General features: G+C 39.9%; 1 protein-coding gene across 5 annotated transcripts in view; it reads right to left on the bottom strand.

Annotated features, from left to right (window-relative positions):
- Positions 1–21647, bottom strand: part of SIPA1L1 (signal induced proliferation associated 1 like 1) — a 358911-nt gene that overhangs the window by 97517 nt on the left and 239747 nt on the right. For all 5 annotated transcript variants that reach the window (XM_056134390.1, XM_056134391.1, XM_056134395.1 and 2 more), the window contains one exon: positions 15621–15809. In XM_056134390.1, the coding sequence (XP_055990365.1) occupies positions 15621–15809 (189 nt within the window). The remainder of the gene's footprint in view (positions 1–15620; positions 15810–21647) is intronic.

Consider the following 21647-nt stretch of genomic DNA (forward strand, 5'->3'; position numbering starts at 1 on the left):
CCTTCCAAGGGAAAGAAAAGAAGCAACATTTTATCTTTTATTTTTTTTAATTTTTAAAATTTTTTAATGAATCACCTTGAGGTATAGTTACAGACTTACAAACTTTTGTACTTATTTTTCAGTCATACAATGATGGAGTACCCATCCCTCCACCAGTGCTCATTCTCCACCACCAATGATCCCAGTATTCCTCCCACTACCTCCACCCCATCCCTCCTCCTCTGTGGCAGGGCGTTTTTTTTTGCTCTCTCTCTCTCTTTCTCTCTCTCTCTCTCTCTCCCCCCCCCCCCCCTTTTTGGGTGTTGTGGTTAAGAAGCAACATTTTAATATAGGTTATGAGTACCCAACTATATGCCAACAATCATTTTCTGTGTTTAACATATAAAAGCTTATCCTTACATGAGTCACAAAGTAAATATTAACCAGATAAGAAAAGAGAAGGCCAGAGAATGGAAGTCTATTAGGAAGAAACACAGATTCCTAAGCCATCAGTTCTGTGATTCAGGTCTGTTAACACTTTCCAAAATTCAACCACGTTTTTGTTTCTTTATTCCTGTTCTTTTAACATTATGTCCACAGCCCCATATTTGCAATTCTAAACTGGAAAGGTAAAACTGTATTTAAACAAACACACATGATTGACATTAATACTTTGATTTATTCATTTTATGTGAATATATTTTCTTGTAGAAAAATTATTATGTTTGATTGTGGGGTGTTTCCAAGACCTTATTTGGAAGACTGTTACATGATGCATACATTCTATTGCTGTTTGTAAATCTGGAAAATTCTAAATTCTAAAATATATCCTACCCCTAATTAGGGGATGAGGTTTTCTGGTTTTCATTTTTTGGGCCACAACCAACAGTGTTCACAGCTTACTTCTGCACTGCACTCAGGAGTCACTCCTGGTGGTGCCTGGGGGAAACATATGGGGTGCTGAGGATCAAACTTGGGTCGGCCATATGCAAGGCAAATGCCCTACCTAGTGTTCTCTCTCTCCAGCTCTGTGGGGTGGGGGTGGGATCTCGAACTACTCTTTCCAACTTTCTAATCCAATGGTTCATATTACTGAAAACATAGAGTATGTAATAGTGATGACTTGCTTGCTATCCCTCAATCTCCCTCACGTTATCTAATTGATAGAGAAACCTCTCAGCCTTTACCTGACATGTAGGTGTAAGTATTACAGGATTTCTGTGGTTGAACAAAAGTGACTCTACCTTATTCTGTCCACTCCAATAAGTGGAAGGTGAAATTCCAAGCCTGAAACCAACAATAGCTGCTTATTCTGGTATTGGAATAGACTGAAATAGCATACAACCTTTTATTCCTGATACTTAATCTTAGTTATTAATAAAAACACACTTATGTCTTAGCTCTTTTTTATTTTTTTAAGCATATGTAGGAAAAATAAATGAGAAGAGATCTGAGTAAAACCAACTGCATACCACAGACATTTCACCCTTTCCTCAGCTGACCTGCTTCAAATATCTGAATGTGTCCTATGCTCGGAGGAAAACTCCAAGGCAGAGATTTCATCTTGGCTACAAATTGAACTGAATACTCATCAGATCTCAAAAAATCAGTGTAATGGCAGGTTCTCTGTGCAATGCAAAAGTAATCTTCATACACAGAGTCAGATTACTACTGCCTTGTAGGGAAAGCTCCTGAGAGAGAATCAGAATCTGGAGAAAGGAGGGAGGGACTAGGAGCTATTTGCTGATTGGCTCTGTCTCCCAGATCAGCCTTATCATGAAACAAAAACAAGAAATTCACCTGTTTCATAGAAAGCATCAAAGTGACATTTGGCTTTTTAAAACTTCTTAGATAAAGGCCTAAGATTTCACTGTGCAACATTTAAATGGGTTCATTTATATGGTTCACAGCCAAAAGTAAGGAAACTTTCTCCAAACCACTGAAAACTCATAACCCAGGGACACTGAGAAAATGTGTTGCCTTTTTTGGACACATTTCTCAATCCCTAGTGAACCCCACCTGCAGATGGGAGAACAAACTGGTTTTTGCTGGTTGTAAAAGAAAGCCTCTTTTAAGAAGATGAGGACATTTGCTAAAATGTCAAATTTCCTCCGGTTTGAAACAGTGCCAAATGTCACTGCTCTCTCCTCTGAAGTGCACACACAATGTAACTGTATGTTTAGTTCCTACTTCAATTAAATCAAGGTAGGTGGCATTTTCTGACTAAAGCGCTTACAATCCTAAGTTAGCAACCATGTCCCTGCCAAAAAATGAGAAACTGTTAAGGAGGAGTTATGTAAATGTAATAAAGGAACATTTCAAGAAAAAGAGCAAATGTAAACAGAATTAGAGCTTGGTTTGGGGGTTCTGAATGGCTATAAGGTTATATAAAACAGCAGTTTTTAAAAAGCACAGACACATTGGTAAGTTTTTTTCTGTACAGATATATAATATTTTCATGTAATATTCCAAATAGAGTTTTGAAACACCAGAAGTCATGGTGAGTGCAGTTTGGGTTAAGCTATAGGTGAGGATTTTGCTTTTAATTTTAGGGTTGTTACCTTGAGATTATACTTCATATCAACTGTTCAAAGGAAATACTGATGAAATTGTTTGGTCACTCTAAAAAAGAAGTCTTATAGAGAAGGACAATGGTCAATCCAACAGGCCACAGTTTATATGTGAGATGACGGTTGCAAATCTCAACAGCAAGGAGACAATATCCACCAAAAGTGATGTTGACTGAATAATGACTCATAACTTAGCTTTTCTCCTAAGTAGTATTTAACCTAGAATCAAAGGCACAGGTACTGCATCTTCCCACATGCCAGGAAGGACTGATAGCCCTTGACAAGTGAGAACAGAACTGAGTAACCAGGCTCTCAGAGAACTTTTAGAAGTTCTGTAGCCACCTCTCTTCCCAGATGTCACAGAGATGGATTAATGGGGCAATACAGACCATGAAAACAACCCAGTTCTTACCTTATTTTTTTTTTACAAAATCACTAAAAATTTCTAATTTAATGCAAAATAATTGTTTTAATAGTCATTACAAAACAACTTTGTATATCCAATCTTTTTAAAATGTGGGCCAGCAATTGTTCAAGGGTTCTTGACTTTGTTCTGGGACATAATCACCTAGAAACCATTAGAATCTTTCAGTTCTTACATTTAATTGCTGTACCAGAGCTATGTTTGAAGTTAATTTTGCAACACTATCATGGCAAAACCATATGGAGATAATTCTGGAAAGCCTTGTGAACTATGAAGTTTTCCAGTCTGCCTGGCAGTAGCAGAAACCATTTCCAAACACCTTTAGGGACTTCTGACCCTGGCTGGTCTCAAGCATCTTCTTCCACTGTGGGCACATACTTTGCACTTTCAACTCTGTGAACCCTCACTCCTTGTATGTGGGGCCTTATATCTCAGTCTTAAATCAGAGAGGCCCCTGGGTTTTAACATGGTGTCCCTCCTTGCATTGCATCTTGAAAAATTTTCTGGTGTAAACTTACTGTTCCCTTTGTTTCCCACCTTCCAGAGATTATGATTCTTTATTAACTGATGTCTAATGTCATAATAGTCATCATTACATCATTGGCTATTTTTTTAATATTTAAACAAAACCTTCGTCTTTGGGGGTTTGAGATTTACAATACTGTTAATGATATATACATGTATACATCATTACGACACCACACCCAGCACCCATCCCCTCACTTTCAACACTCCCTTTTTAGTTTTGTGGATCAATTCTCTCATTCTGTTGCCTTTGGACCTTTGTTACAACCTTACTGTGTACCTTTAAATATCGCAGATGAGAGAGAATCATTCTCTATCTATCCCTTGTCTTCTGACAGACTTCACTAAGCATGATCTCCCATACCTTGGTGAGGACTTCTTGGGCAAAATACCAAACGATCAAGAGAAATAATTTTAATTAGATTTTTTGTGCCACACCCACTGGTGTCTAGGGGCTAGCCCCATCTCAGTGCTTGGGGTGGGGGGAGGCATGTTTTCATGTTTTACTGGGGATTACACCCGAGTGTCCTGTCTGCAAAGAATGTGCTTAGCCCACTGGGCTATAGTTCCACCTCCAATCTTTCCATTTCTTAAAACCATGTCCGCCTTTGTATACTGAAGCCTTTTTAAATAACTGATGCTTGAAGATCACAGTTAGATTCTAACATATGTCACTGAGGCACTGGCAGGTACTGCGTCATCTCTTTCAAGCTGAGATTTTACCAGTTGTTGGTATAAAAAATGATTTTTTTTCAAATCTGTATCTTCTGAGTATTAAATTACAAGACTCTGGTTCTATTTACATCTTCACTTTGATAGGCCTCCATTATCTTTCTGGTATGGACTATGGGACATATTCTCACTACAGCCAAGAGAGGCTTATCCACTGACATCTAAAGAAAAGGAACAAATCTTTGTTGTTGGACAAGAAAGAAAGTTCTGGCTCCTGCTAAGTTATCACAGTTTCCTGGTTAAGAAGGGCAGAGGTAATTTTCTGCTTCCCACTTGGACTTCACTTACTTGCAGGTTATGATCACTCGCAGTGCATGCCGAAGTTGAGGATCTCCAAGTGGCTTCCTCTGAAACCAGTGGGGCACAGCATTACCAAGCTCCAAACTGGGCCTTATCTAATAGTATCTCAGCAAGGGGGGTGGAGAGGGCGGGGAGAAGGGAGGGAGCCTCTCTGCAGTGTTTGGTTAGGACATAGAAGTATTTATTTAGACATTTTCTTTCAAAGACTCCCCCATTTCTGGTCTTTTCACTATACACAGTTTGGGGGCACTACTGTGTCTATACTTATTGGCAATTCCATGTTACTGACTTTTTTGGTTTTATTTCTTTTTACCGCGGTAGGGTGCATGCCCTGTGTTCAGCCAGCCTGGCCGAGCCAGGTTCGATTCCTCCGCCCTTCTCCGAGAACTCGGCAAGCTACTGAGAGTATCTCACCAGCGTGGCAAAGCATGACAAGCTACCTGTGACGTATTCAATATGCCAAAAACAGTAACAACAAGTCTTAAAATGGAGACATTACTGGGCCCATTCAAGCAAATCGATGAACAACGGGAGGACACAGAGAGTGTTCTTTTTACCTCTCAGACTGGGCAGTAGAATCAAAAGTACTGCTAAGAGAATTCACTGCTGGACTTTTCCTCAAATTACAAGATTCAAGTCAGTCTGCCTTCTACTTTTCAAGTTCACTTCTGTTTCCTTTATATACAATGTGCAAGGTTTTAGCTGTACTTAGCAGGATAATAGAGTAAAATATAGCTAATCTTATCTACAGAAGCAAAAATTTGACCTTGTTTTTTAAACATGTGTCCTTTATTCTCAGTGGGTGGGCTGATGTGGAACAAGCTCTTTTGACCTGGCTGGCAGTGAGCTGTTTGATCAACTTTACACTGACAGGTCTGATTTTAATATGTTCATCATAAACACATTACTCACTCAACTACTTCCTCAGTACTCATCACTGCATGGATTTCCAAAAAGAATAACGGGGGCCAGGACACTTCAGTACTGGGGTAAAACATGCTGGATAGAAAATTGATCTTCAATGGAACTATTCACAAAAATGAAACTACTTTAAGAAATGACATATGGATACTGGGTAGAGAAGTTATAAAAAATGACAAAGATCCTGTCAAAATTATTTATATGTATATGTGCATAGCCACATTCTAAGCTAATTTTACCTCTGGCATAATATGAAGCAAATATTCTACAAACACACACGCCAACATTCTTATCTAGGGATATGTTGTGCAGAATATCTCACAAAAATAAAGAGCATCATATTGGGTGTTAAACTGATAAAACACATTCCTATTTTTATTTGACATTATATGAGTTTCAATTATATAGGAAAAGCACTTTACTGATGTACCAGAGAAAGACAGGATTCAAACCAAATAGGGAAACTGAATAAATAAAAGTATAGCAATTTAGTAGAATATCAGGTAACAGGAAAAGCAAATGAAGAACTTTTCTCTCTAGTAACAATGAAAGATTCCCAAAATATATTAGTAAATGAAAAAAGTGATTGCTAACAACATGCTTTTTGTGTTTGGGGCCACACCTTGCAGGACTCATGGCTTACTCCTGGCTCTGCACTCATGGATCACTTCTGTGGGCTTGAGGGAACATACAGAGTGCTGGGGATCAAACTTGGATTGGCCGTTATGTGCAAGGCAAGAATTCGACCAGCTGTATCATCACTTCAGCCCCATATAGCATGTTAGATTTTGCATAAGGGGGAAAGAAGATTGCATATGTATATTTGGTGATATCTGAATAAACAAATAGGAATATAGTCACCACCCTTTACTGAGCTTTTAATCAATGATAAGCAATCTATGATGGTGGTCCCAAAAAGCTGTATCATAAAACCTTTGATATGCAGAATACTATCTCATATAAGTGATTACATTCTATGTCTATTCAAATGGTAAAACCGCCTAATGACACATTTCTCAGAAGGCAGTCCATGTAGTGAATATGACTAAATATAGGAAACATAAGTACCACTGGGAGAGATAGAGGGGAAGAGCCAAGTAGGAATTCATCCTCTTCAGGGGAAACAGAATTACTTTCTTCTGGGGAGCATTTGAAGATATTTGCTGCTCAAAGTAAATCTTGCAGTAAAGTGACTAAATTTTTGCTTAAAAGCTGAACTTAAAATACAATCTACCTTTTAAAATGAATAACACTTAAATACCTGCCATCTATTTCCAAGTCTGTTTGGGTGGTAAACCAAAAAATTCTCACTGCATGTCTTAGTTCTGCAGAGCTTCATTACTGAAACCTACAGTTTATCATAGCTAGATGGCCTCCAAATACTACTGTGATTAGTCATTTAATTACAGCATCTTATCACTGGAAAGACCTTCATCCAGTTACCAAGTCCAGCCTAGGGCAGACCAAAGAATGCAGATGGGCTAAGTGCAGAATAATCACTACTTGACAAGAGACAAGAGAAAGATACCAGTGTTACTACATTCTCTCCCCTCCCTACCTCCCCGGCCTTTTAAAAAGTTTTTGGGTCTTACTCAGCTGTTCTCAGAGCTTACTCCAGGGTCTACACTCAAAGACTACTCTTGGTGGAGCTCAAGGGACCATACGGGGACTCCAGGGATTGGATCCAGGTCAGTGGCATGCAAGGCAAGTGCCCTACCCACTGTATTATTGCTCTGGCTCCTCTCCTCCTTTTTGTTTGGGAGGCCACATCCAGTGGTACTGGGTAGGGGGCTACTCTGGGCTTGGTGTTTAAGGGTGGGCACCAGTGGAGCTTGGGGAAGAATGTGGTACCAGAGATCAAACCGACCTGCCAAACATGTGGTCCAGCCCTTGAAGCCATCTCTCCACCTCCTGCCTCCGCGTTCTTTCTCTGACCTAATGACTATGAAGTTATTCTTTCTGTTATTGTACATACAGGCCCATGAGTTGTCTGTAACCGATTTGGCAGTCTTCTGAACTTTAAATATGCTTTAGCTGTTATGATAATCTAAGAAAGGAGTCCAATTTCAGACAGAACCAGTGACTGTGTTGCTTAAGTTTCATTCATGAAAATAGGTTTTCGGAAGAATGTTTTCCCTATGGGTCATGCCTCAAATGTAGCTGCCTGAGTTAAAGAAAGTAGCTGGTAAACTCATTTCTCCTTAGCATTGCATGTGGCAATGAATAGGCTAAGTCAGCAGAGAATTTCATTCATTCTCTTAATGAAAGCATCGCACTACTCATTAACAAATAAACATTGCTTCCCTTACAGCTACTCCTGAAATAAATTCAGGCTTCGTTACTATAGGATCTCTCTATCTTCCCCTCTATCACTATCTCCCTCCCTCTCTTTTTCTTTTGTAGTGCCAGGTATGAATGGAACTCACAAAAATAAATAAATACATAAATAAATAAATAAAAACGGACTCACACACATTTCAGACAAATGCTCCAAGCCCAGGCTTCTCAAACTTTCCCCACTCATGACTCCATTTACCTGGAAATGTTTGCGTTATCCCAGGTATATAGGTAAATAAAACAGGTATACAAATCAAACATTTACTGATAATAAATCATAAATCATTTAAAAACACATGACTGTATATGGTGTTGTGACCCACAGTTTAAGAATCTCGTCTTTATACTATTGAGCAACATACCCAGTGCTTTTAAAGGTTAAGTTTTTAAAGAATGCAAAATTCAAACAACAAACAAAAAACATAAACCAAAGCTCTAAAAAGATCAAACCTTTAATCTAGGCATATAACGACTACATGCTGCTTGGTCTTGGGTCCAGTCTGCTGAGCCTCAGATATTCCTCCGTAACACTGTATGTGACTTAAATAAGCAGCATGTGGAAAAGCTAACATACTCTTTGCAAGTCCAAAAATTTTCAGTTTTGGGGGGGGATTGTTGTTACTATTTTGTTTTAGGGCACACCCAGTGGTACTCAAGGCTTAATCCTGGCTCTGTGCTCAGGAGTTATTCCTGGCAGTGCTAAAAGACTTTGTGTTGTGCCAAGGATCAAACTCTGATTGGATACGTGCAAGGCAAGCACCTTACCCACTGTACTTTCACTCCAGTCCCCGGATTTTCATTTCTTATGTATTTTCAATTTAATTTTGTTTGGGTCCCACCCAGTGGTGCCCAGAGGTTATTTTTAGCTCTGTGCCCTGGAGACCATAAAGTGCTGGGGATCATATATGGAAAGAAAGTATAACAGTGCTCAGAACTATGTTCCTGGCACTTTATTCTAATTTTAGTAAGATACTACAAAATAGTGATGATATTCATTGAGGTAAAAACCACTACTGTGAACATGAAACTTGACATTTCCTAATGAAAACATGCCAACCAATTTTCTCTATTGCAAGATGGCAAGTGGACTTCACATTTTAAAACTTCATTCTCATTTTATTAGGGTTGTGGAAAAGCTAAAATACTCTTATACTGAATACAGTTATACTGAAGTGTTGAGGTCTGCAGCATTTGAGCCTGGGGCATTTTCTTTCTTACTCCCAGGGAAAGTCCATGTACTACTCACAGGGTGAGGACGTAAGCTCCGGGGTCCGAGCCCTTAGAGTGAACACATACCTCCACCAGTAGCTAACCGTGATTAACCTCTTTGTGATGTGGTGTTTTTTCCTGTTATACAAGAACCATAAAAATGACTATAGTTACATCAAAGGATTCTAAAGTTTAATGAAAATAATTCACATAAATTGTTTCATATAGCGCCTTGTTTAATGACTGCTCAATAAAAACATCTATTTCTAATATTTTCTGACCCATGCACCACACTCCATAGCCATATGGTACTGTGTCCCTCTGTGCTTTGTTATGATTCTGATCCTAGGTCACCATAAGCTTACTCTATCGCTGATGAAAGCCTATTCCCTTCCAAGGCCCATCTCCTCCTGATGGATGCAACCAATCCTGATTTGGCCCCAGAGGCTTATACCTTGGTCACAGCTTTCGTTTCTTAAATTTTCTTATTATCTTTACTATATTAAACCTGACTTTCATTAGAGTAATTTATTATCTTGTATCCTGCCTGGCTAAGGACTTTCTGCCTAGCTCATTAATTTTATTCTCTACAGTATTTAATAATCTGCAAAGAGTGGTGACTCAATAAACAATATTGGATTTGAAGCCATTATGCTTACTTACAAAAGCAACACAATATATTACACTGCCTATAATAGAAGCTCTCTCACAGGATGCTTACAATGATTAAATTAGATAATACATGTGGAAGGTCTGTAGCAAGTTATTATTCTAGCTTTTATCAACCACAGTTAACACTTATTGAATATCTACCCTGTGTCTACATTGTATTAAGGGCATTATCATGTAAACTCTTTAAAACAGTGCTTTTGGTGACAAGTGTAGTGTTGGGATTATGCACATGGTAAACTATTATTATCAGTGTTGAAAACCACAAAATCTCAATCAATAAAAGAATTTAAAAAATTGAAAGTTAAAGTGCTTAGCACTGGCCAAGCAAATGAAAGCAAAGATAAACAAATGGGATTACATCAAAGTAAGAAGCTGTTCACTTCAAAAGAAAGGATGGCCAGAATAATAAGAAATGCCACAAACTGGGAAGAAATATTTGTCCACTACTCACCTGATAAAGGGGTTAATATCCAAAATATATAAAGCACTGGTAGAACTTCACAAGAAAGAAAACAAACCTCATCAAAAAATGAGAGGAAGAGAAGAACAGATACTTCCTCGGAAAAGACATGTAGATGGTCAAAAGGTATATGAAAAATGTTTTATTCTACTTATAATAAGAAAAGGCAGACTCTCTTGCCCGCATGCCAGGCTGTCTTCACCGGGACCCCTCAGAGGAGGGTGGGTTGAGTTTCCCTTCCCGACCCTGAGCAGAGCCCTGGCAGTCGCAGACCTCTGGTACTCAACCACAGTCAAGCTCAAGGCCACGCTCCACACAAGCCTCATGCATGAAGGAACTGACAGAGGAATCCAGGTGTGTGGGTCCCAGGGCTGAGATCTCCAAGCCTGCTCAGATCGGGACTGGGCCTCCTCCACCCAGATCCTCCATTTTCTAGTAGCTAGGCAGTTACACCCACAAACTGCCACTGGCGTCATAAAATCCCATCAATGGCCAAGATCCAGAGACTATAAAACAAAGCTCCTGGAAGCATGCAGGACACCTGCATACACAGCTGCACAACATCATATAGTCCAGGTATCCTTCTCGGAGAACCCGGCAAGCTACCAAGAGTATCATGGCAGAGCCTGGCAAGCTCCCATGGTGTATTTGATATGCCAAAAACAGTAACAATAACGGGTCTCATTACCCTGATCCTGAAAGAGCATCCAATGTGGCACTGTTGGGAAGGACGAGTAAGGAGAGGCTGCTAAAATCTCAGGGCTAGGACAAATGCAGATGTTACTGGTGCTCTCTCGAGCAAATCGATGAATAACGGGATGACAGTGATACAATGATACAGTGATAATAAGGGAAACACAAATCAAAGTAACAATGAAATATTATCTTATACCAGTGAGATTTGGACAATAAAAATGAACAGAACAACCAGTGTTGCCAAGAATGTGGGGAAATAGGGACCCTCCTCTACTGTGGGTGGGACTGGTCTAGCCTTTTTGGAAACGATACAGACATTTCCCCAAAAGGTAGGAAATGAGCTTCCCTAAGACCCCAAAATTTCACTTCTTAGCATCTAACTCAAGAGCCCAAAAACTCTATTCTGAAAAAAACATTTGCACTCTGATGTACATTGCAGCACAGTTTACAAAAGCCAAAATCTGGAAACAATCCAGTGTCCCAGAGCAGATGGCTGGATAAAGGAGCATGAAACACATACACAATGGAGTACTATAAGAAAACTGTAAGAAATGATGAAATCACCTCATTTGCTACTACGTGAATGGATCTCAAAAGTAGTATGCTGAGTGAAGTTAGTCAGAAGGCTAGGGACAACACCGAATGCTCTCTCATATGTGGGGCATAAGGAAACAAAGAAGGGGTAATAACAAATGCCCAAATGCAAAAGAAACTGAGAACTGGTCTTTAGTAGGAAGCTTACCACACGGAGAGAATGGTGGATGGTAACACTAGGACCACACTGGAGGGAAGTGGACACTCTTGGGGGAGGGTGTGGTGCTAGATTCTGTTCTATATTCTTGCTAGTGTGCAATCAATGGCAGGTTAGTTTCATCTCAGTATTGCCAATGATGACAGTGGAAATGAATACCAATAAACCAAGGCCAGAAAGGCTTCAAGAAAAGAAACGCATTCATTCTTAAAACCTGAGGAACTGACATGTGTATTTCAGCTCCTGTCAGAATCTAATCAAAAGAAAGCCCGTTTTATTCTTGTGAAACAATTTATAGATGTAATGTTAATCTGGTCAGTTAACTTTCACTTTTTAAGAAGCTATAAATAAGAATACAGAACACCAAGTAAACACCAACTATCTAAAAGGCAAACTGCTCTAATACAGCAAACAAAGGGGACTTGAGAGAAAGTACAGTGGGTAAAGCACTTGCTTTGAACATGGCTTATTGGGGTTCCCTGAGGTCCATTAGAAACGATTGCTGAATAAAAAACCAAGACTAAGTCCTGAGAACTACTGGTGTGACCCCAAAATAAAAAGTCAAGACAAGACAGAGCAAAAGAAAATGCAGCATATAAAATATAATCCCCTAAAAATAATGATTAAGCTATTTAAAAAAGAAACATACTAAGGGCTCATTAATTTAAGAAACATTTTGCTTTTAAATTTTGTGCCTTTGAGTCATAATCAACTACACACAGGGGCAATTCCTGGCTCGGTGCTCAGGAATCACTCCTGATGCTACCTGGAGACCATGCATGAAGGGGCTTGAACCCAGGCATTCTGCATGCAAAGCATGTACTCAGCCTGTTGAGTGCATGTCCTAAATAATATTTAAAGGAAGACACAGAAGTTCCTTTAAAAAAAACTTAAAAAGTTTTATTAAAGCACCATGATTTATAAAGTTTTTCATAATAGTTGGGTTTTCTTTTATTTATGTACGTACGTATTTATTTACTTATTGTAGGGTCACATTTGTCCATAGCCAAGGTTTACTCTGGGCTCTGCTCTCAGGAATTACTACTGGTGGTGCTCAGAGGACCAGATGGGATGCTGGGGATCAAACCTGGGTTGGCCACATGCAAGGCAGATGCCATACCCTTTATACTGCTGCTCTGACCCCAGTTGGTTGGGTTTTAGACATACTATGTTCCAGCACCAATCCCACCATCGGTGTCTTCTTCATGCCTTCACCTGGGTTCCCAGGGTTCCCGCTCTCCTCCCCTTGCAACCCTTGCCTAACTCCTTATAGAGATTCCTTTTACTAAGTGTAGTTTCTTGAAGTCAGACCACAATCTCTTCAATTATAATGATGAATAGAAATTTAAAATGATGATGGAGAAATTTTAAAATTTAAATTTTTAAGAGTTCTAAAATAATTAGCTTTTCAAAAATGATTCGTGGGGGGTAGGGGGGAGGGAGTCAAAGAGATAGCAGAGTGGGTAAGGCCTTCCTTTCATGCCACCGACCTGGATTTGATCCCTGGCAACTCATATGATTCCTGAACACAGCCAAGTGGCCAAGTGTAGCCCTGATTCCCTCTCCCAGCAAAAAAAGATTCAAGGTATTAATGAGATATCCTCTTTGAAACAATGATTGCCCGTCTTAAGTATGTGTGACATGTTCTTACCAGCACAATTCTGGGTTTGAATGTGATGAAGAAAGGGAAGACAGAGGCATATGAGATCCCTTTTGGTACAGAGATAATGAGTTTCTTATATAGAAAAGCAGGTCTTAAACTTTTAGATACTACTACCTAGTAAAGCACTCAAAATGAAATCAGGGAGACTCACATAGATTGCCAAATTTTTATTTCACTTAGAAATGAGGTAAAGAAGACAATTCATATATATTAGTACCAATAAGTTATGAAGGAAAGTATATTTTAATATCCCCAATAATTTCTGCAAGTTCATAATTTCAGTATGGACAGTCTTGTAAATGACATAAAGTTAAATTTGTTATGATATTTTTATTTTTCCAGTATAGATAGCAGCATTACATGGTGAGTGGCGGAGCTTCACAGGCAGTCCAACATTCTGCAATCACTTTGCAGTTACGCAAAGTGTTGCAAGATTGAATAGAGTGTTATAATTTGGATGCCTGCTTTGAATTTAATATAAATACAATAACGGATAAAGGCAATATGTTCCTCCATTATATCAAATAAAGAGTTTTAGTGCAGAATTTCAAATGGTTAGCCTGATTATACTGTCAATGTGTAAATGTTATTCTCCTAAGAATCTAGTGTAAAGACTGAACCAAAAAATTGAGCCATATCATTTATTTTCTACTTCCTGTTTGCTAGAATACTCAAAAAGTTTTTTTTTAGAATACTAGATAATAGACATATTATCTAGAAGTAGCTAGAATATATATTATCTAGAATACCAGATAATAGATAATAGAATACTCAAAAAATACTCAAAAATATTAAGTAACCAAAATAGTTAAGCTTATTCATCAGTATTCTGAAGTATTTAAGGTGTTTTATATTAACTTGTTTTGTTATACATATGGATACTCTCAGCTTTCTTCCAATGTGTGTATGGAAGTTATCAGTTCTGTTTTTTGACAAGTAAAATGAACGAACAGAGAGAGTAAAATGAATTTACCTCATAACTATTATCTTTGGAAATCTCACTCACTGTAATAAATTGGTATTTTTTAGTAAGGAAATACCACCAGCGTTTGTTCAAGAAATGGCATTCAACAACTGGATCAAATTTATTTCTGAAGATTTTTTTGTTTTGGTTTTGGGCGACCCCTGGCAATGCTCAAAGCTTACTCTTGGCTCTGTACTCAAGAATTACTCCTGATGATGCTCAGGGGATCATATGGAATGCTGGGGACCCCTGGTTAGCCACATGCATGGCAAATGCCCTACCCACTGGACTATTGCTCCAGTCCCTGAAGAATTTTAATGCTCTGTAAAAGCTATCATTGCTCACAGTCAAAACAAAACAGGGTCTTGAAACATTCAAAGAACAAATTGAAAAATATAGGATATCTAACAAAACTAACCCATATGACCTTAGTAGTACAAGCCAAATGGAGATACACCTTGGCTACTGAATTTTCCAAAATTTCCCATAATGTTTTACTCCCTATGATTTTTCTGCCTTGATACAGATTATCCTATCACTAATTATTTTGCATTTTGACCAGTGAGTCCCTGTACTGATTATGGATTATGAAGGTGAGAAAATGTTGAATACTTTAATTTTGTTACTAATTAGGACTCCAATTTTAAAGCTTTGTATTCAGAAATCTTGACTATTAGACTTCATGTATCTCTGGTGACACTATTAGACTTTAAAACTTTTAGCCTCTTTTTTTTTGGGGGGGGCGGGGGAAGGAAGTGAGTTTTGATCCACACCTGACTTGGTGCTCGGAGTGAAGGGTATCACTCCTGACAGTGCTCAGGGGAAAGTGCTGGGGATTGTACCTGGGGTACCTACATGAAAGCATGCACCCCAACCCTTTGTTATATCCCCAGTCCCAAAAGCTTTAAGTTTTTAAGTAGTTAACAGTACAGGCTTTGAACTTATTATTGTGTGAGCCTGGACTTGTTACTTCATCTTTGGGTACCTCAGATTCCTTATCTCTGAAATGGGGATAATAACAGAACCTTTCTCACAGAGCTGGGAGATTCAATGGATAACATAATTAGGGCACTTAAAACAGAGCCTGACATGTTGCATTCTGTGTATTTAGCTATAATTTCTATTACCATTATTGCTACTGGTTATTCCTAGAGTACTTTAAAAATTCACTGCACCTATGGAAGATTACAAAAAGAGGCTGCACACAATTTCAGTTCTCTATCAACTCTGACATGAAGAACGTCATCAGACAGCAAATATGTGACTTAAGGAAAAGACAACAGGTCGCTGCCAAGAGAACAGCCTTCACAATAAAGGATGTGAGGTTTCCTGGTTTAAAAATATAAGAGTAAGGTCTGTGTCCTGAGGCGCTGCAGGAAGCCCAAGCAGCAAGCCAGGATCTGGGAGTCAGACTCACCCCTTGTTCATCCAGTTTCATGAGCTGCTCCGTGACTTTGGGCGTATTGAAGGCCAAGCGCAGGCAGTGGACGTTGAGCTCCGGGATCACGTGCTCCAGCACCTCTTTCAGGGGCAGCCCTCTGGCCGTCGAGTGTTTGGCTGTGGAAGGGACAGCGTCCTCCAGGACTGATCCTCTCAGGGTCATGAGCTGAAAGACATGTGCTCTGTGAGTTCTCTCTGGAAGGGTGAGAGTAAATATGTCCCATGCATCGAACCCCAGGTCACTGTTAGTCCTCCATAGGAAGTGACTTTCTGTCAGTGCAGCCCACGAAGGAGGTGGTGTAAGACACATTACAGATGAAAAAACATGAGGGTCAACACTTCCAAGGAGACCCAGTAAATCCAAGGCAACTTGATAAAGGACACCTCAGAGGGCACTTCCCTAAGGGTCAAATACAGCAAATACAGCATTCAAGGCCTCTATTACAAGGCTGCAATAATGACGCTAGGTACACTGAACAGGAAGTTATGAAAGAGTTATCTCGGAGAAATGTCTGAAGAATAAATGCTTAAAATTTAGATACTGGGCTGGAGGAGGGGATGGTTTAATGGAACAGAGCTATTGCTTTGCAAATAAGAATCCTGGGTTTGCTCCGTAGCACTGTGTGGTTCCTCCAGTAGCACCACAAGCCGACTCTGAATACTACCAGGTGTGGGTTCATAAACAAAACATTTAGACAGTATATGTTATTAAGTTATGTAAGGAAAGGGGGCGGTGGACCTACAGCTTTAGATTTTATAAGATACTACTACACAGAGAAGCCATCCGAGCCTCAGGTGCCTATATAATAGGACAAAAATTATAGTCCGGTAGCACAGCCAACATCTGAAATCACTTTAGATTTTTATTGATTACACAGTGATGCTTTGCTGGAAGTTAATCAGACATTAAACCTAAAATAGTCTTCATTTTCAAAGATTTTCACATGGAAAGGTATGACAAAAAACAACTGAGCACTCTATGGCTGACAGCAGAAAACTCAATTTCCATTAAGCATGTAGGTTGGAAGGTATTGTGTTGGAACATGGGGCCCCAAAGCTAACAGAGGAGCATAAGTGGAGGAATATGTGGTGAAGAGGGTGAGAAGCAGAGATGCACCTAGAATTCAGGAAGGATATATTTACTAAGAAAAGGGTGACTTGTTCAGGTTCTATGTGTCTAAAGGCAGAAAACATCACTGGGGCTTATGCACAAGGAAAGGCTCTCCTCACAGAAAGGGCTGCATTAAAAAAGGGGTTTAGGGAGGATGGAGAAATAGTACAGTGGGGAACTTGCTTGCCTTGCATATAGCTGAAACCAATTAAATTCCTGGCAACACATATGGTCCCCCAAGCACTGCCAGGAGTCAGCACTGAGCAAGGAGTAAGTCCTGAGCACAGCTGGGCACTCTCTCCTCCTCACCAAAATAATAAGTAAAAGGGAGCATGGAATCCAAGATAAATTCTGCAACAAGTCCTCAAGAAAAAAAGTAGCGAGGCAAGAAGCAACAGGTGAGATGGATTAGTGAGGTGGAAGTCAAGAGCACCAGGGAAAAGTAGATGATGAAGCTATTAGGTGGGGTGAACTGCTGAGCAGAACATGCCGTCATCAGCTCAGGGTATGAAGCTATCTGGGGCAAAATAGGGACTCAGAACTTGTAAAATCGGCTGTTAACCAAAAGGTTGGTGGTTCGTGCCCATCCAGGGACACCAGCTGTAAAATCTTATTTTGCCAAAGGTTGTGTGTTCACGGGCTCACTGGATGGCACTGTCTCACCGCCTGCGTTCGATGCTCTTGAGCCACTGCGTGGCCTGGATCAGAACGGCTGTTGGCCAAGGGCAGACAGAAGAAGAAACGAGGGCCAGGCTGGTCTGTATCAATAGTAGTTTATTCCAATCCTCTTCACTCCTGTCTTTCTCTGCCTCCTTCTCTCCTGGGCCCCAATCTTGGAACCTCTCTCTTGGTGATGCTTGGAACCTCAATCTTGGAACTCTCGTCAGGACTCTGGATCTCTGGAGCCCGAGCTCTCTTGCTTCTGACTCCCCTCTCCGAGCTTACATCTTAGTTTATATAGCAGTCACATAAGGAGGTGACATAAAGGTGGGTTGAATACTGATGAATCAACAAAGAGAGGTAAGACCACTCCTCCAAGAGATTAACTCAAGGATAAAATCTCATCTACAGAGATTACTTCAGATTACTAGGAGATTCGCTCAAGGGTGGGATCCCAACAAGGGTGTGTTCTTCCCTCAGTTAGTAATCTCCTTAAATAGTTGTAATAAATCTACTTCTAATATTTCTAGCAATGTCATTCTGTATGAGCACAGTAAGAGATATAAATTTAGTTTGGTTCTTCCTGAGAACACCTCACTATACATTCCGCAGTCCTCAGGCCAGGTTAATCTTCCTAGCTCCAGCAGGTCCTACTCTCGTCGTTACTTACTTTTGGATCATGACAGCATTTGTCCATGATCATGCCCTCAACTTATAGTAGAGTATCGTGGCTCTTTGGCCTGGCCCATTTCAATGCCAGAGTAGCTCACAGCTTGCCCTGGGTCCATTCAGTTCCTCGTCGGGACCCTGCTTTTGGGGTGCTAGGAACTAAGGGCAACTGAGTCAAGAAATCAGATGCCCAGGAGTAAATATGATTCGGAGTCAATCAACTCCCAAGTTACAAAGCATAATATTAACTGTCTTCCTGTGTCCACACAGAAAGGACATTGCTTAAAATACAAGTTCAGTGTCCTTAGATGGGTGTGACCTGACAAACCTAAGCTACCTGAGGAAGGACAAAGGAGTGTTATCCTATATCAACTCATCTGAAGGAAGGGATGATATACAGAGTCAGGCGCTGCTTAACAACAGGGATGTCATCCAAGAAATGCATCATTAGACGATTCTGTCATGGTACAAATGTCATCGGGTATAAGTACACAAATCTAGATGAGTAGAACTTGCCATACACCAAGGACTGACACCTAGTACACCTACTGGGACCATCTACCCGAGATGCATTATGTCATCTGGAAATATCTGCAACATTGGTAACTACTGGAAAAAGATTAAGTTGGCCAGTAAGATGAACTACAAGAGGAAAGAACTATAGACAGAATGAAACTGGAAAGAAGCTGTAACAGTCATCAGATTACAGAAAAGAGGACAATACTAAGGAATTATTAAGGGATTATCAGGGAAAAAGGAAAGGAAAAATCACCAGGGAAGTACAATCGAGAACATCTGATAACTGACAGAGAAGAGAGATGAGGATATGGCAAAACAAATTTATCAATATCTTATCCCAAATATCCCAAGATGAGACACTTGGAATCATTTCTTTTGACTAGTATCTTTTCTTCCATTTATAACATCTTCAAATAATACTAAATGTATGTACATATATATAATTCTTCAATTAATATGATATTTGGCATAAATAGTTTTAATAAATTTTTTTAAATGATGGGAAGCTGGTGAATGACTCGGTTACTGTGCCTTCTCATACATGTAAGAACACGAGTCTGACCATGGATTGCTACAGAGGAGTAAAGTATTTGGACTGAGAAACCCAGACATGGAACTTTAGTACTGCTAATCCTGCTCTTCTAAGAGCTGACAGCTCACCTCGCAAAAGTCAGAGCAGATGAGAAAAAGGATTACTTATTTTTATATCTGAATCACAGTATTAGTGATATTTTTGTTAATGACTTCCAGAACCAAGAACGGCATCCTCATAAGTTGCTATTCATAGGACAAAAATTCACATGCCACACGATTTTGTTCATTTACAAACTGTCAGGTTTAAAAATGTACCCAGGGCAGACAGAGAGCTCAAAGGGCTGAGTGCATGCTTTGTATTCAGAAGGATCCAGTTTGATCCTGGTCCTACATGGTCTCTGAAGTAATGCCAGGAACAACTCCCAAGCACAGAGCTGGGAGTAGCCAGGAGCACCACCTGAATGGCCTCCAAACAAGAATGAAATAATTGCGATGCTTATTTTGATTCATGCTTCTACAACCAGTATTTCTCTATTAATGCAGAATCTGTTTCTTTCTGTTCTCTTGGTGCCATTTACCAAAGCAACCAGGGTGTCACTGTGTCACCATGTTTTCTTTTATCTTGATGTTATTTGTTAACATAAATGTGAGAAAAAAATGAAGCCTGGAATTGGATATAAAATGGGGATATTCTGAAAGCTAAAATTTACTTAACTTAGTGTAACATGCTTAGAAGGGTGTTAACGTTTATGTTTCTGATGTATACAGTTACTGTACCTTTACCAACAATGTTCCCAGGGCCTCCCACCGCTGTCTGAGAAAGAAGAAATGCTAGATTTGGCTGCCAAGAATGGCTGCTGTGATTGATGAGTAAAGGCCAGAAGGAAGAAAGGGAGCTACAGCCAAGAAGGTCCCTGTGGATGAGACTATAGAGTAGAGGACTACGAACCATCCAAGTCTGGAGGTTGATGTGACAGAGGTAGTCCAGAGTGGAAAGAGGCCATCTCCACAGAGGGAGTAACCAGATGAGGACAGAAGCAGAGGTCCTCATAATCTCCTAGCCTCTAAAGGTGACTGGCAATCTCAGGTGGAGATGGGAAACCCTAAAGCGATCATTAGCTGAGGAATGATCAGATCTGCACTGCATCTCAAAATGCAGTTCTGCACAGATGCAGAGCTAACGGGCAGGAAGAGCAAAAACAGATCTCAGGGAAAGACAAAGGTGGCTGGGACCAGGCTAAGGCAGCGGGGTGACAGAAGTGGTTAAATTCAGGGTATATTCTGAAGACAAAGTTAGCAAATGTGTTATATTTTTCTTAATGGTGGTTAGTGGCAGAAGGGAGCAGAAGAGAGGAGTCAAGTTACTTTTAAAGATTCTGACCATCACCGGAATAACAGAATTGTCATCAGTTAATCACTAATTTGAATTTTAAAAGCAAATGCAACTTTTTAAAAAAAAAGATATAAATAACCTTTGGCTTAGACATTTTATTTTCTTATTTTTTTTGCCATCCTTTATTTTCTTCTTTTCTTATTTTTTTTCCATCCTGCTTAGACATTTTAAAGTCTAAGGAAAACTCAAAGGACTGATTCACTCAAACGGGTTAGCAGGAAAATGTCTGATGTGCAAGACTAGAGACTCAGAGGGAGATGCACAGAAGACTGCAGAGGTCAGACAGTGAAGGGGAATAAACAGATCAGCAAGTAAATGAGCATGGTTGCTAAGAGAGGAATCATGGTGGATATAGGACAGAAGTTATAATGGAGAGAGAACCTGGGACCAGACAGGGTGCTGCAGGGGACAAACATGGAGGAAGCCCCCCACCCCCTCCCTCTACACACACACACACACACACACACACACACACACACACACACACACACACACACTTTGCTGATACAGGGACAGGTCTGAGAAGTGCTTATTTACAGCTCTTCAATTTCAGGAGAGTTAATATTAAGAGGGGGATTTTAAATTTAAAAAAAAAGAGGAAAAATTTAAATTAAAAGAAAAGAATATGATGGAAGTTTAAAATGATATAGTCTTAGAAGGGGAATAGAGATGAAGAACAAGATCACTTGAATAGTCTGGTGGTACTGGAAAGGCAGAATGAGCAGCTAACTCCACCCAGCTTCAAACCACCATGCACTCTCTCTGCTTCAGGTGTACAACAAAAGCATGTAAGTGACTTAATGATTGGCATGGAGAAAAAGAACAGAACACTACACATCACTGCTAAAAGAAAGAGAAGAAGGCATAAGGAAATGGAAACATATTCCCTGTTCATGGACTGGAAGGTTTAACGTAAAATGACAGTACTGCCCAAAGCACTATATAGATTCAATGCAATTCCTATAAAAATACCCAAGACAGTGGTTAGTTTCTGGGCCATAGCTGGCTGTGCTCAGGCTTCTCTTGCCTCTGGATCTGCACTCAGGAATTACTCCTGTTGGTGCTTGGAGGACCATATGGGATGCTGGGAATCGAACCCAGGTAGGCAGAGTGCAAGG

The sequence above is a fragment of the Sorex fumeus genome, unplaced genomic scaffold, assembly GCF_029834395.1.
Source record: "Sorex fumeus unplaced genomic scaffold, SorFum_2.1 ptg000098l, whole genome shotgun sequence".
Classification (NCBI taxonomy): domain Eukaryota; kingdom Metazoa; phylum Chordata; class Mammalia; order Eulipotyphla; family Soricidae; genus Sorex; species Sorex fumeus.